General features: G+C 48.8%; 1 protein-coding gene across 1 annotated transcript in view; it reads left to right on the top strand.

Annotated features, from left to right (window-relative positions):
• The window catches only part of IBTK (inhibitor of Bruton tyrosine kinase), a 1,971,965-nt gene that overhangs the window by 749,672 nt on the left and 1,206,604 nt on the right, over positions 1-15,689 (top strand). The window contains exons 13-15 of the mRNA XM_069606314.1: positions 13,155-13,241; positions 13,894-13,976; positions 14,060-14,097. Of these exons, the coding sequence (XP_069462415.1) occupies positions 13,155-13,241; positions 13,894-13,976; positions 14,060-14,097 (208 nt within the window). The remainder of the gene's footprint in view (positions 1-13,154; positions 13,242-13,893; positions 13,977-14,059; positions 14,098-15,689) is intronic.

Genomic DNA, 15,689 nt, shown 5'->3' with positions numbered 1-15,689 from the left:
CCAGGATGGAGGCTGTGTTCTGGCCATAGCAAATACCCCGGAGAAGAAGATGCCTGTCATCTCCCCGAGACCACCTCCTCTGGAGGCGAAGAAGGGGGTGGGGGGAGGCGTGGTGGCTGTTAGGGAGAATTATCATTTAATGGCTAATTTCCCTTACCTATAAAGTCCCCCAGCAGCTTTGCTGGATTTGAAGGGTTTGTTTCTTTTTCCTGCTAAGAGTGAGACTCTTTTTCCCACACTTAGGCATTTTTGCTATGTAGTTCTAGGCTATTTTTTGTGTTTAATGTCTATGGGATTTTTTTCTCAACCCCATAGGAACCATCTTTATTCACATGTGTTACACAGCACCCTCAGTGGAGTGACATAGGGGTGTCGTAGCAATACCCAACCATAGACTCCATACCCTGGGACCGGCTACTGTCTCCCAGGGCATGTAAAGTCCCAATTGAGTTTACTAGTCAAATCCTATGAACTAAACCAGTACAGCCCATTTTATGGAGGTACTGGAAAGGGTTAATAATTTTTCCCTTATGTTCATTATCGAGAGGGAACCGTACAGTCCCTCTCAAAGTTTCTGGCTGGTGGCAGTGGTTACTACCGTAAATATTCAACTGCATATATTTCCCTATGGGATTTTCCCATTGTTCGAGGCTACCACTTTTTCTGACAGCCTCTAACATACCTCCGGTGCATTTTAATATTAACTTGACTCTGGTAGGTTTTATTTGCCAGAACTTTCATATAACTTCTTTCTCGTGTCTTTCTCTAAACTCCTAACCCAGGTCGGGGATCCTTTGTTTGTCCTTTTGGCGGGCTTCTACCAAGAATCCCTCCTTTCGGCGCCACTGAGTCTGGGGTGGGTTCATTGTGTGGGAGGGGGAGTAGGACCCCTGGACAGGGTTGCCTCAGCAACACATGTCGCACTCTATCCTGATAGGCTGGAGGGTCTCCCGCCAAGATGACCACTCCACTGTGTGAGTGACAGCTAGGCTGTATGAATGGGGATCTTTTTGCATAAAAGCAGGGTCCTAAGGACTGGAAGAGCAAGACGTCGCCACTGGAACTAAGAAGCCAAAGAGGAGAGAAGCCAAAGACACCTGCAAGGGTTGAACCACCGTTGAAGCCCTGCTGCAGCGTCTCACCACTTTTCTCCACATGACGAGAGAAGATCTTCATCTGAAAGAGCCTTCTTCCCTTGAGCTGGTGGGGCCAACCAGTTTGCCAATCGCCTTCCTGGACTTGCCTTGGTCGAATCTCCCGTACCCTGTACTCAGAAGCCGGATAGCAAGGCACCAGTCCACCCGGACTGCGATTTAAAGGAGCGTACCTTTTATTCGTCGGGCAGCACCGCGGCTGGTTTCATCCCTGGGTAGTGCAGTAACTTGAACCTTTCTCCACGACGAGAACCTCTCTTCCTTTGCTGGATCACCCGAACTGCAGGAAATACCAGGAACAACCGCCACCGCAAGAACCACTTCTTCATTTTGAAGGTACATTTTTTCCGCCAGGCCGCCCTTTATTCGTGGTAGCACTAAATTTGTTTTAAATCCTTTACCTACCTGTTGGGTCGGCCGCCCCTCTCTCTTAACATTGTCTTTCGCTCTCTGCATCCACCTTTTCAAAATCGTTAACCAAAGACTTGACTGCAGCTACAAGAACATTTTGCTCCTGGGCCCTTGCCCTGTACCACTGACTCTGGCAAAGGCCTACTTACTCTGGCTACATTTGTTAGATCTGCCTTCTTTAGATTGATTCTCAACTAGAACTGTGTTGGTGCACCTACTTCTTATAACTACCCTTGCCTTCCCCTTTCTAAACCTTGTGAAATGCCACTTTGCGCAGTTTTCATTTAAGTATTTTCTATACTGATGCACGGTCTTGCTTAAACTGGTTCACAAACTTATGGGAAGTGTTTCTAGGGTGTGTAAGAAGGTATTTCTGAATAACTTGTGTTTTCCCTCCCTTGTGAGAAATTGCTAGAGAATCCCTTGTGTGTGGTTTTCACTGTGCCGTTTTGCTCAGTTTTCACTCTGGTTCACTTGGTCTACAATTTAACTTGGGAGTGTGTATTTTTCGTTTGACTTAATTTAACTTGCTTGATGACTGTGGTACATGTGTTTTATAAGAAGTGTATAAAATAAAAATATAACTACTTTTTAATTCAAAGCTTTGGTCAGTGTTTCCTTGTGCCATAGTACTATAGGACTATTGTGTAAACCCTGAATACTGCTCATCTCCCTCTTGAGATAGGTCTGACTGCTCAGCCACAGCTACCAACTAAATCTTTGTGGTACGGACTGATACCAAAGGGGATTTATTGCTCTCACCTGTAGTCTTAATCTTCTGTAGTGCTCCCTAAGGGAACTGCACAGGATTCTGCCAAACAGTGGCCCTCCAGGGTACGGATATCTCCTCTGAGGAGGAGCTTGTCTGCCTGCTAACCATTCAGGAGGAGGAAAACTTAGGGAACAGGCCCTACGAAGAGCGCACCGACGGCGAGGAAACCGCCGAGGAAGAGCAGCAAGGCGACGAGGGCCTGGGCTACCGGCCGGCGCCCCAGCAGCCTACTCCGCCTCAAACCCCAGCTGCCACCCCTGCCTCAACTACCTCCTAGATACCTCTTGGTGGACATTCTTTCTGCACTGCATACTCTGGTCTCTGAGATACAGACAGGGATGACTATTTTGCCAGCGGCCCCACCCGCGGCACCAGCGACGGCCGTCCCACTAGCAATGGGGGAGCCTCCGGCCAAGAAGAGGAGTGTACACCCGCCACCACCTTGCCACCCTTTGCCCCCTTTTCTCCCCTCGAGAGATGAGACGACACCGACACGACGACGGCGGGCACGGACGACGCCAGTGGGATGGGGGACCTCCCGTCGCCTCCGCCCAGATCCTCTCCGCCGGCCGAAATTGGCTCATTTCACTCGATTGATCTCCAGAGCTTCGGAACTCTTCCAGCTCGCTACAGAGGAGTAGGGATTCTAGAACCGGCACCACGAGGCGAAGAGAAAGACCATCCTATCGGTCCCTCTCCTGGATGACATTTGGGACAAAGGTTTGTCTCTCATGAAGAACGCTTCTACGGCCCTGGCGAAGAGGGATCGCCTTGATAATAAGTACAGGGTGCCAGACTCTGTGCCCAAGTGCTTGCGGGCCCGGCCATCTCCGGACTCTGTGGTGTCAGCGGTGGCCAAGAATTCCTCAGCATCCACTCTTCCAGACAGCGAGGGCAAGAAGTTAGATGCCATGGGACAACGGGTCATCTATTCTGTGGCGACGACCATCAAGGCCACAACGCCCTCGCCATCGTGGCATGCTACGACCGGGAGCTGTGGTTCAAGAACGCTCCCATCCTGGACTTCCTCCCCGACGACAAGAGGTCAGAAGTGCTGGGAATTCGGCAGGAAGGCGAAGTAGCGTTGGATCTCACCATCACGGTGGCCACAGACATTGCCGACGTGGGGTTCCGCCGAATGGGCAACATCGTTTGTCATCGTGGCTGGCTCAAGGCCACCAACTTTTGTCAGGACGCTCAGTTGAAGGTGTTGGACATGCCCTTCAATGGGGACAATTTGTTCGGGAAGGCTATGGATGAGTCTCTACATGCCATAAAAACGGACAGGGCGCGTGCCTTGGGCACTCTTCAACAACGAAGGCCGTCCTTTCGGCCCTCAGGCAGCAAGTCCCAAGAGTTTCGGCGGGAGTTCCTCTTCTTACTGCCAACCCTCCCGTTAAGGAAAGGCGCGATAGAGCTCGTCCCAAAGAGGCTCTGGGGCTCAGAGTTCTCGAGGTACTTCCTCGTGAAAAGTATGACCGGAGGGTGGAGGTCCATCCTCGACCTAGGTTGACTAAACAAATACATAAAGTCCCAAAAGTTCTGGATGGTCACTCTTCAGCACGTGCTGGGGCAGCTCGAAGAGGGAGACTTTCTGTTGTCGCTGGACTTGGAGGAAGCGTACTTCCACATCCCCGTTCACAAGGGACACTGCAAGTTTCTGCGCTTCGTGGTTCAAGGGAAGCACTACCAATTCAAGGCCCTTTCCTTTGGATTGAAGTCGGCGCCAAGGGTTTTCACCAAGTGCCTGGCGCCAGTGGTGGCGCAGCTGCGACTGCGGGGGATCCACGTCTACCCTTACTTGGACGACTGGCTCATCCGGGCCAAATCAAAGGACATCGCCGTCAATCACACGGCGAGGACCGTTCGCCTACTGACGGAGCTGGGCTTCTCGGTGAACCATGCAAAGGCCTGCTTGACTCCATCGCAGGACGTGCTGTTTCTGGGATCCCGACTCAACACAGTGTCGTGCCTGGCGTCTCTGTCGGAGGAAAGGATAGTGGCCATCTTGGGCAAGGTGCAATGGCACTGAAGGTCACCACAATGAGGACCATCAAGTCTCTGCTCGGCATCATGCATCTACCTATTCCGACTCTGCAGGCTACGGATGCGCCCACTACAGGAGTTCCTCGACGACCGTTGGATACAAGTGTCGGGAAGCTTCCAGGACAAGATCACGCTTGACGTGAAAGGGGCAAAAGAGCTTGTTACAAAAATGTTGATGAGGGGAGCTAAAGAGCTTGTTCCCCAATGGCTCCGGAGTCCATTTCAGATCATTTCTGGTCAGAAAGAAGACGGGGGAAGGGGGGCAAGGGGGGATTGGAGACCCATCCTGGACCTATGCCGTCCGAACAAGTTCTTGATGTCCCAAACATTCAGGATGGTCACATTGTAACATGTGCTCAGCCCACTGGAGGTAGGGGAACTTCTTGATGTCATTGGACCTAGAGAATGTGTACTTCCATGTCCCCATCCACAGGAAACATCGGAAGTTCCTACGGTTCGTGTTACAAGGCCAACACTACCAGTTCAAGGCCCTACCATTCGGCTTAAAGTCGGCCCCAAGAGTGTTCACAAAATGCCTGGCACCAGTGGGGGCCCATGTATAGCTGTTGACATGGATTTCTAAACTCTGACCTGGTGGGCAGATGTTTTAGGAGGCCACCCTCTGTTTAGTGAAACAGGGGAACCTTCTGGACAAGCCAGACCAATCTAGGTAGCTTGGCAGGCGGTCACTACTAAGTCTCAGGAGGGGTGAGAGTGATCGGACGCCCACAATGAGCACCCACAGAAACACACCACAAATTACTCTTAGACAAGTGTATATGGAAAAAGATCTATACATTTATTGTCAGCCGGACCAAATGGACATAAGTAACTTTAGCAATGAGAAAAACAATGATCACACAAATCCTTAATCTATACAGTATATATATATCACATTTCCTAATGCAGTTCAGTTGAAATATAACCACAACTTGGGAAGAGAGGTTTAAGTTATCATACGAATGGCATTAGGTAATTCTTCAGAGTTCATTTCCTAACTTTCGAGTCCAACCAAAAGATGGGAGCCTTGTGCTCAACAGTACAGTTGTGCGTAAAAACGCACGATCGCGCAGATGAACAAAAACCAGGTCTTCTTTGCAGGGTTCTAGCAAGTCAGGAAGGGGCTTGAAGCAATGAAGGATAAGTTCCCACCATTCGGGTAGACCCTGCCCTTGAAGGCAAAGCAGTATTCAAGTGGTGAGAATAGCTAGGTAAGGCAGGATAACCCAGCCAAGTTCGAATACCTTTAAGGGATACTTGTGTGTAAAAACACTTGGCTGTGCCAGGGGGCCACCAGTAAGTTATGCAAGTACTCACCGACCCTCGGACAGTCCGGACCAAACTTTGCCAGTTCAGTCGAGGTCGATAGTAGGTTCGAGTCCTGCAGTTTCGCAGTGGTCCAGCTCTCAGCGGCAGAGGATTGTCAGTGACGGAACAGTTGCCTTTTCTCAGCTTCCGAAGGAGCTATGAAGAAAAGTCCAGTGCAGCTGGCTTCAGGGCACAGGCGAGCAGAACAGCAGTGGAATTATAGCGACCGTCCTCACCAGGCAGTGATGTGGGAATCGTGGATGCGGGCAGCGTTATGAACTCTCCTTACTCAGGACCCAGAGGAGCTAGGCCTGCAAAATTTGGCGGGAGAATGCACGGGACCACAAGCAAGCAATGTTCCATGTCTCTGGTTTGCACTCGAGGCAGCGGTGGTGCTGCAGGTTACCCTGAGGTAGAGCTGAACAGTTCGCTGGATGGCCCAGGAACACTTCCAAAGGGGCTCGTTCGGTGGGTAAGCAGGGGACGCCCGAGAGTAGTTGTTCCCACTATTCCAAAGGGGCAAAGCGCCTTGATCGAAGAAGAAAGCAGCGGTCCAACGGAACAGCAGAGGGCAAAGGGTGCCAAAACCTTCCAAAGCATATCCAGTGCTTTCACAAGTGTGTTTCTTTTTGTAGGAGACTTGGCTCCTTCTGTAGTTCGGTGAGAACACAGGTGATCGACCTGGTATGGCTGCAGAGCCCGTTCTCTTATCCAAGATTAGCTTTGCGTCAAAATCGAGGACTTCCAAGATCCGCTCTCTTGCAGGCATCCCAGACGTGGACCAATCACGGCCCACGGTGGTCTCAGTCCTTCAGGCACTCCAGACATCCTGGCACCAGTAGTGTGGATTGGAACTAGACCGTCCCAGCCCTCTTCCTGGGCACACATACGTGACAGACAGAAGCCTGCTTAAGAGATTGGTTTTCGCAGGAGGTTGCATGCCCAAATGAGGAAAACCCAGGTTACTCAACCTGGATGAAGGCAAGGGACAAAATGGCCATGGGACCGAACAAAAGACTTTGTGGCTCTGCCATTTTTGAACCTGGCCATAGTCTTGAGCCAAACGTGGTAAACACAGTTTAACTCCGTAAAAAAAATGAAAACTAACTGCTGCCACCCGCACGTCCCAGGCACGCTCGTACAATCCCCAGAAAATCATTTAAGGGTGTCTAGGGCCATAAAACAAAAAAGGACCCAGCGCACGGTACTGGAAGGTACATTGTGCACTGTTAAAAAGTTACCAAGAAATGCCAACATAGTCAAAGACTAAGGGAAACTATGTTTCCGAGTACCCCATAACAAGCGAGCAAAAGCCCAGGGGAGTTCAGCTGAAGGCTGGGCTTCACTGAAATAGTCAGGTTACGATAGCCACACAAAAGCAAAATGTTTGGGGGGGTGTCAATAAATGGAGGTAAAATTGCACATAAATGAAATCTTTCGATTGGCTGATGCGCGCCCGCTCCTGGGAACTAGCCGACGAGCACACGAAGAAGACCGCCTGGCTACTGACGGAACTGGGGTTCTCCGTAAACTATCTGAAATCCTGCTTAACGCCATCGCGGAACGCACTGTTCCTCAGTGCCAGACTCAGCACAGTGGCTTGCCTAGCATCCCCCTCGGAGGAGAGGCTAGCAACCATTCAGGGGAAAGTGCAGCAACTGTCGTCAGTGAAGACGGTCACGGTTTGGGCCATCAAGTCGTTGCTGGACATGATGTCGTCCTGCATTTACCTTGTCCGTCTGCAGGTTGCAGATGTGACCCCTACAGTAATTTTTTGATGCACGTTGGGTACAAGATCTCCCTCAACAAGGAGTTCCGGTGGGCGATAGAGTGGTGGGGGTGTTACGCTCCCACATCACCCAAAGGATGGGATTTCAAACCCTGCCATACCAGGAGACGGTCACCACAAATGCCCCTCTGGAATGTTGGGGAGCTCACACCAGACATCTACACGAAGAGGCTTACAGAGGAGAAGGATCTGCACATCAGCATCTTGGAGCTAAGGGCTGTGTTCTGGGCCCTCCAGTCTTTCCTACTGTCTGAGAGGCAAGGTGGTGAGGATCTTCACAGACAACACCACCACCATGTTATACATCCGGAAGCAAGGGGGCACGCGATCCCCAGTGCTCTCCAATGAAGCTCAGGACTTGTGGCAATGGGCCATTGGACAGGGGATTTTCCCTGACCCGTTACACCTAGCAGGTGTCAAGAACACCATTGTCGAATCCCTCATCGGGGAACTCCTGTCACGAGTGGGAACTTCGTCAGGATCAGGTGGACCGTCTGTTCGTCAAATGGGGCAGACCTCCGATCAATCTGTTAGCCATGGCAGCAACCTCAAAGTGCCAGAAGTTTGCCAGCAGATTCCTCCAACCGAGGACCATGGGGGATGTGTTCTCCTTTCTCCTTCCCGTGGGAAGGTCTGTTTCTGTGCGCTTTTCCTCTGCTTTTTCTCCTGCTACGTGTGATCAACCCACTCAGACAGTGTTGGTGCAAGATGATACTCATCGCTCTGGCGTGGCCGAGGCAGATTTAGTATCCGGACCTACTCAGCCTGTCGGTGCCGGGTCCAGTCAAGTTGCCGGTACTGCGGGATCTGCTCCACAGAGAGAGAGGTGCAATCATTCATCACGACCCAGGATCTCTGAACCTGAAGGCATGGCTCCTGCAGCCTTAGAGTTTGGAGGTTGAGCTGCCAGTGGACTGCAGGGAGGTCCTCGCCAAAGCCATGGCGTCGTCGAAACTTAAGTGCTACGGCCATAAGTGGAAGCATTTCTCTACTTGGTGCCAGTCGCAGAAGATTACCCCTCTGAGAGTCACAGCCCCACAGATTCTGCTATACTTGATTTCTTTGGCAAAAGCTGGTCTGGCTCACGCATCCATCAAGGTACACCTGGCCGCCATCTCGCGCTACACCAGATGCCCTGGAAGATCCTCCTTGAGATCCCACAGACTCCTCAAGGAGTTTCTCAATGGGATTTTTCGATCTTTCCCGCCGGTGGAGGGGCCTGCCGTGGCATGGGAACTCAACGTAGTCCTGACAAGACTCATGGGGGTCCCCTTCGAACCCATGCATCAGGCCCTACTCAAGTTTCTCTCGTGGAAGTCTGTGTTTCATGTGGCTATCGCCTCAGCCAGACAAGTGGGTGAGATAGAGGCCCTGACTTGCAAGCAGCCGTATCTGACTGTCCTCGAATCGAGGGTGGTGCTACGTACGCACTCCTCTTCCATGCCGAAGATCCGGTTGTGCTTCCACCTCAACGAGCCTTTGGTTTTGACTATTTTCTTCCTGAAACCTTCATCGCCGGCAGAGAGGACGTTGCATTCGCTGGATATTGCTTGTGCCTTGAAGTTCTACGTGGCAGGCACAATGCGTTTTCGGGAAGACTTCTCAATTGTTTGTGGACTTTGGACCCGTCAATCATGGGAAGGCCGTGTCCAAGGCTTCCATCTCAGGAGGGCTCTCTGGCTGCATCATGCACTGTCTTCGGCTGGCTAGCCGACCTCTGCTGGGCCATCTGAGAGCCCACTCCACCAGAGCGATTGTTGCAACGACTGCGTTCCTTTTGGGTGTGCCCCTGCTAGACATCTGCAGGGCTGTGACATGGTGGTCCACGCATACCTTCACAAAGTTCTACTTCTTCGACTGGTGTTAGGCAGAATGATCTGCAGTACCCTTTGGGAACACTACACACAATTAAGACTACAAGTGACAGTACAATTTCACCTTTGTTACAAGCCTGTACTACACAGTTATAGTGGTAGCAGTAGCGGAGCAGCCAGACTTATCTCAAGAGTAAGTGAGCAGTACAAGATAGTTACACAAAGGACAGCAATTACTATGATTCAGGAAAACACTGACTGAAGGTTTATAAGTAAAAGAATATATATTTATTTACTTATCGGTTATATAAGAGTTCACCTTTCTAAGCAAGTTAAGAAATCACAATCATAAATACACCACACCACTTCCCTTAAATTCCAGACAAGTTGAACTCGCAAAATGAAGTGGGAGCAAAATGGCACTCCAGCAATTTAAAAGGGAGGGAAAGACAAAGTTAGCAGTAATTAGGTCAAACCAACAGGTAAGTAATCAGGGCAATTGAACGAGAGAGACTACAAGGTTAAAATCAGATAGAAAAGGCTTATGGCCAAAGTCAATGGTTCAAAAGTCTTTTGCTCAAGATGATAGTTTCATGTAGTTTGCGGTAAAGTTCGTGGCACAGATTCCAGACGAGGTTGGTTGGTAAAAAAAGATGGTTCAAAGAGAAGGACAAGCCAAGATTTCAAAAACTTTCACCGCGGCTGAGCGAAACGCACAACCTGATTTGCACAGTACCTTAAAACAGAGAGGGGGCTGTAGCTGAGGCAGACGTTCCTGGTAGGTCATGCAGGCTCACGGTTCCTGAAGCGACTGTCGTACTGATCAGAAGTAGGAAGACTGGAGGGTCCTGCACTACCCAGGCAAGAAACCAGCAGCAGCGCCAAACGACGAATAAAAGGTGTGCTCCTTAAAACCCAAGCAGGGTCCGACCTTCCTGGCTATCCGGCCCACTGTAGCTCTGTACAGCGAATTCGACCAGAGGAGGGGTCCTGGCTTGTAGTTTGAGCAAACTGGTTGGTCCCACCAGCTCAAGGGAAGAAGTTTCCTGGAGGATCTTCTCTGTCGGATTTCTAGATTCGGACCTGCAGCAGAGCTTCACCGGGCGGTTCAGTTGTGGTAGGGGTCCTCTTCTTCCAGTTCCTCATTGGTTCTTTCGTTCCAGTGGCGACTCTGCTCTTCCAGTCCCAGAGACCTGCTTTTTATGCAGTTTTCCCCCATTCATACAGCCTGCCTGTCAATCACAGAGCAGGGTGGCTGGCCTGGCAAGGCCAGTCCCCTTGGCCAATCAGACAAGAGTGCGACTTGGGTTACTACGGCAACCCATGGCAGGGGTCCGAAGATCCTTCCCTCACATCCTGCCCTCTAGACTATCAGGCGCCTTAAGGAGGGCTTCTGTGCAGAAGCCCGCAAAAAGACAGCGAACAAAGGAGTCATCCCCAGTTTGGCACGCAGAGAAAGACACGAGAAAGACTTTAACAAAAAGAAATGGCTAATAAACCCAGCCGGATCCAAAATAAAATGGATTTGGTCAAGCGGTTTCATATTCAAGGCTAATATGATAGCCTAAAACATTACCACCTTTATATAAGATAATCGCGGTAGAAAAATTAGGGTAGATACCACTGTCACCAGCCAAGTCTTAATGTTAAGGGAGCGAAACAAGGCTCCAAGAGGCACAGACAAAAGGGGATAAGAGTTAACCCTTTCCAATACTCAATGTAAGATGGGGTTTACTGGGTCTGTGGTTTAAAGTGACTATATAAAGTTAATGGCAACTTTACCTGTTTCTGGGGGACAGTAGTCAGCCCCAGAAAAATTGAGTCGGGGGGAAGTCTCAAAGACAACCCTGTGTCACTGCACTGAAGGTGCTGTGTAACACACACAAAAAGTGGTACACATGGAGTAGTTTAGGCTCCAGTGCTCAAGATCACACAAACAGTAGAAATACACATAGCAAAACACATGCAAGGGTGGCTCACACTCTTACCAGGTGAGAAAAATAAATCCTAGAAATCCAGCAAAGCTGCTGGGGGATTCTTTAGGTAAGGGAAATCAATCATTTATGAGAATGCTCCCTAACAACGGGCATTCCAGGGAGGATTCCAGAGTCGGCCAGGCAGTGCTGCGCAACCTGTTTTCTTGAGGTGAGTTTGTTCCAGGGGTAAGTGTTAATTGCTTCTTTTGAGCCTTGCCACCTCCCGTGATTGTGTAATGTGCAATGCTGCGTATTCGTTATTCGTGAGCATGTGAATCCATCCCAGACCCCATGCTGAAGAAGGTTAAGTTACTTAACTGTAACTATATTTTAAAAAAATGTTTTGATTGGTTTATACAAACCTTTAAAACAGCAGTAACAAAGAAAGAAAACAAAAGAACACTCTTCTCTCTCGTCAGGTTCCAAGTATTTCATCATAAAGAATAATAGTGTTGTCAAATCGGCACTAGACACTAGTTGCGTCATATGTTCCCTAACCTCATGGTCCGAAGGGTCATGCCTTACTAGGTGATTTTTTAGTTCTTTCTGGAAGGTTACAATGCCAAACATGAGTTTCCGATCGGACCCCTCAAACATGAGTTTCCACCAATCGTCAGCACAATATGTTTGGCGCTCACAAATGATAGGTCCAAGTAGCCGAGTTCGTAGGCTCCATAACTTTGGACAAAATAGAGTCAGATGTTTAAGGGACTCTACACATTGGTCACAAAGACAACTACTGTTCTCCAGCATGGGTCGGGCATGGATTCACATGCAAACCCTTCCTCCTGCCCCTCTGCGGCTCTTCTTGGTCATACTGCCACTTTACGTGCTTATCAAATCTGAAGATGGCTGCCAGAGGTGGGGCTTAGGGAGAGGACTGTCATTGGATGAGGGAAGTACGACTCAGAGGACAGTGCAGTGATTGGTTTAGAGGAGAAATACAGTTTTAAAGTGAAAGTGAAACTGTTTTTTGTTTTACCGAGGATTCCCAGCCTGACGACTGGGAATACATATGAGCATATTAATCCATGCCAGACCCATGCGGGGAACAATAGTTTCAGGTAAGCAACTTAACCTAGTCTTGCCTCTATGAAATGTCCTCCTCATCCCTGGGTGAGTTCCAGGTTCTGTCCAAGCCTCCTTAATGTTGACTAGAGCTTGCAGTCTGTCCACTTCCAGCGTTGATGCTGCTCACTTCTCCTCCGGGAACCCGTTTAAGTAAAGGACTGGGTCATACGTGGCAGCAACTTGTATGTGACCTTACGTTAGTGGTCCACCATCTTTAGAGGGAGTCAGCCATGGCGTAAAACTGCATATGTGCTTTAATGCCGCTTTTACCTCGTGTCACAGGTATGGATGTGGGTGCCTGGCTCCAACCGAAACTATTACATTGCAGCAAATGCTGTTCATAATCCTCTTCCCTGTCATAGTATTGGACCTTCTCTATTTTCCGAATAGTTCTATCTGCTACTGTATGGTGAGGCTCAGACTTACCGTAGGGCTGGTAAGGGACAGGCATACATGCGAAAGTTGGGCCAGTTTGGTGAGTTGCTGAACTGTTCAGCTGGACGTTTTGACCAATGTTACTGATCGACTATACTTTAAAATGCTCTGTTTACAACAGACTTTACCAAAGCTACTCCTTTCAGTGGTACTGAGTTTGTCATGAAAAGTAAAACATTGCCATTTTAGCAACGCGGACCACTTTTTATTGGTACCCTGGCCTTATTTTATGTCGCAGACCGACCCAACTTGTGGGGCACAGCTTTCTAATGTTTACTAACAAGAATGTATTTTCCATTTGTTTCGTTTTTTCGTCAACGGTTATGAAATGTTTCTTGTTAAGGTTTGTCATGAATCCCATTGTTTTATATTTTGCAGACTCGATGGAGTAAGATATGAAAATGGAAAAATAAAAGTGGTCAACAAGAAAAGTGGAAACAAGCCGAAGCTTTACCAGAATAAATGGTATCTGTTTTATGATTGTATCAAAACTGTACAGACAATAATTGTTTAGCTTTTTCTAATGATAATGACGGTTTATTGGAAATTGAACACCCAATGTATGTCGATGACATGTTCGGCTATATTCTTTAAATGCTTTGTGGACAAGTAACTTATTATTCAGTCCAATAGTAGAGTATCTGCTCAGCGACCCTCCCCTAAACCCCCCAGAATGTATAACGGCTTTCTGTTACCTCCCCCGACCCTCCTATGGGAATGCCGCAGCTGGCGTTTTTTCCAACGATATAAAAAACGGCAGAACTACGCAGAACCGGAGTAAGATTTACTGCTATGTCAACACACCAATTAATCATAGTGCAGTATTCTTGGTGCTGGCATATGTTATGGCGATTAATTATAAGAAACTATTTCCTTTACCTTTGTTGTGTATAGATCCTTTTTTCTTTGCTTGTGCATCACATGCGATAGCTAATTCTAAGGACTGGAAGCTGGCCTCAAAGAATAAAATACGACCACTTACGAAGAGAAATTAGATTCAGATGCTTGTCACTAGAAATTACAATGTGCTGAAACATTTGTGAAGCGTGGCCGTCTTTATTTTTAGATATGCCTGCAATTCTCACATTGTAATAGTTTGTGTTTTTGTTTTGTGTAGCTCATTTCTATGCGATGTCACGCTCCAGTCACAAGATGGAAAGGAGTTCCAGTGTCACAAGTGTGTTCTCTGTGCAAGACTTGGTATGTATTTATAGATTAGGTTTCATGCGAACGTTATTCTTTTGTCACTTTAATTAAAATGTATTTTTTTTCTACCATTTCAGAGTATTTTCACAGCATGCTGGGCAGCACATGGATTGAGGTAACTAGGATGCTTGCAGAAATGTATGGCTGCCATAGCATGCTTTTGTACTTGCATTAGATTGTGGTACTGTGAAGCAATTCAGGGTTTGTGTCATGTCATGTCTTTGCATATTCATGCCCGATGTTTGCCTTAATTGATTATTGAAAAATATATTCTTGTTTTTGTAAATTAAATTTGTATTGATTTCAAGGAAACATAGAAAGGTACAAGCTAACTGGAGGGTGCTAGCCCTCTGCAAAAGCATCAAACCCTGGAACCTTCTTTTGTTCTTATCCCCCCTCCATCCCACACCTACCCGCCAATCCTCCTTCAAACACTTGCCCTTATGTGTGGAGTTTCGGGCCTAAAACAAACAACTCAAACATAGTTTTCATGTAATTCAACTAGAACCTAGTCTGTCCTGTGGTTGCTCCTGCCGGGGCCGAGCCGAACCATTCTGGTTACACACATAACCCAATGTCTCTACCCAAAACTGTTAAAGAAATGCAGCCATTCCCCCTCTGCGCTTCCTCCATGGATCGCTGCAGTGATCTTTACCATGAGGTATATGTCCCTTGCTGTATTCCTTTAAGGTTTGGAGACCCCTTCTCTTCCAATGTCTTGCAAGACACGCTCTTGTCGCCAGTAGCAGAAAGTGAACGATGGAGGGCAGGGTGTGCCATTGTTCCCCTTGCTTATCCAAACCAAAAAGTTACAACATTGGGTCCATCACCCATTCCCTCCCTGCCACGTCTTTGATCCAAGCCAAGTCCTTCGCCCAATACAACTGGACCTTCGGGCATCCCCACCACATGTGCCAGTAATCGGCTCTGTCCCCACAACCGTGCCAACACTGAGGATTCACTGTAGGGAACATCTTAGGCAGCCGCACCGGGCTGTATTGCCACCGATGCTGTAGTTTCAAACCATGGAGTTTGTACTGACAGGATATTGAGGTTTTAAAGGCCCTTCTACACATAAGTTGCCAGAGGTGGTCATTCAGGTCCAGACCCAAGTCCCTTTCCAGCCTCTGCAGGAGTCCCTCCACTGCTCTGCCCGACATCTCCAGCAAGGCCCTCTAGAGTAGCAAGACCCTTCATGTCCGTATGTCCATCGAGGACCTTCTTGAGACAGGTAAGGTCCCTCTGAATCCGTTCCCTCCATTTCTCTGCAGAGAAAATACTTTTCCACCAGAGATGGAGAAGCACAGCTAACCTACCAATGCCTAACTGGCTTCCAGTTCCTGCATCCCTATGAACCTCCCGTGTTCCTAGAGTTGACCCATTGTAGCCAGTCCTGCCTCAAACAATTCCTGGTACCTCTCTGCAGAGGCGTTGCTAGGGGGGGGTTAGGGGACTATAGCCCGTGGTCTTTTGGTGGTAGCCCCGGATAGAGTCTCAGGAGCTACAGCCAAACGGCTAGCTAGCCCCCCGTCCTGACAGTCCCGACATTAGCATAGCCCCGGGTCTTTTCCAGACCTAGCAACACCCCTGCCTCTCTGGTTCAGGTATCTCGTCCCGCACAGGAGGGGCCCAGATATGACTCATCGGGGAGGGCCACGTGATGACTTCTCGCATCTTCGCTCCTTTACTCAACACCTCCCAGTAGCC

Source organism: Ambystoma mexicanum, chromosome 4p, assembly GCF_040938575.1.
Source record: "Ambystoma mexicanum isolate Mex_15411 chromosome 4p, UKY_AmexF1_1, whole genome shotgun sequence".
Classification (NCBI taxonomy): Eukaryota; Metazoa; Chordata; class Amphibia; order Caudata; family Ambystomatidae; genus Ambystoma; species Ambystoma mexicanum.
The sequence above is the reverse complement of the archived record's forward strand: the minus strand, read 5'-3'. Positions and strand labels throughout refer to the sequence as shown.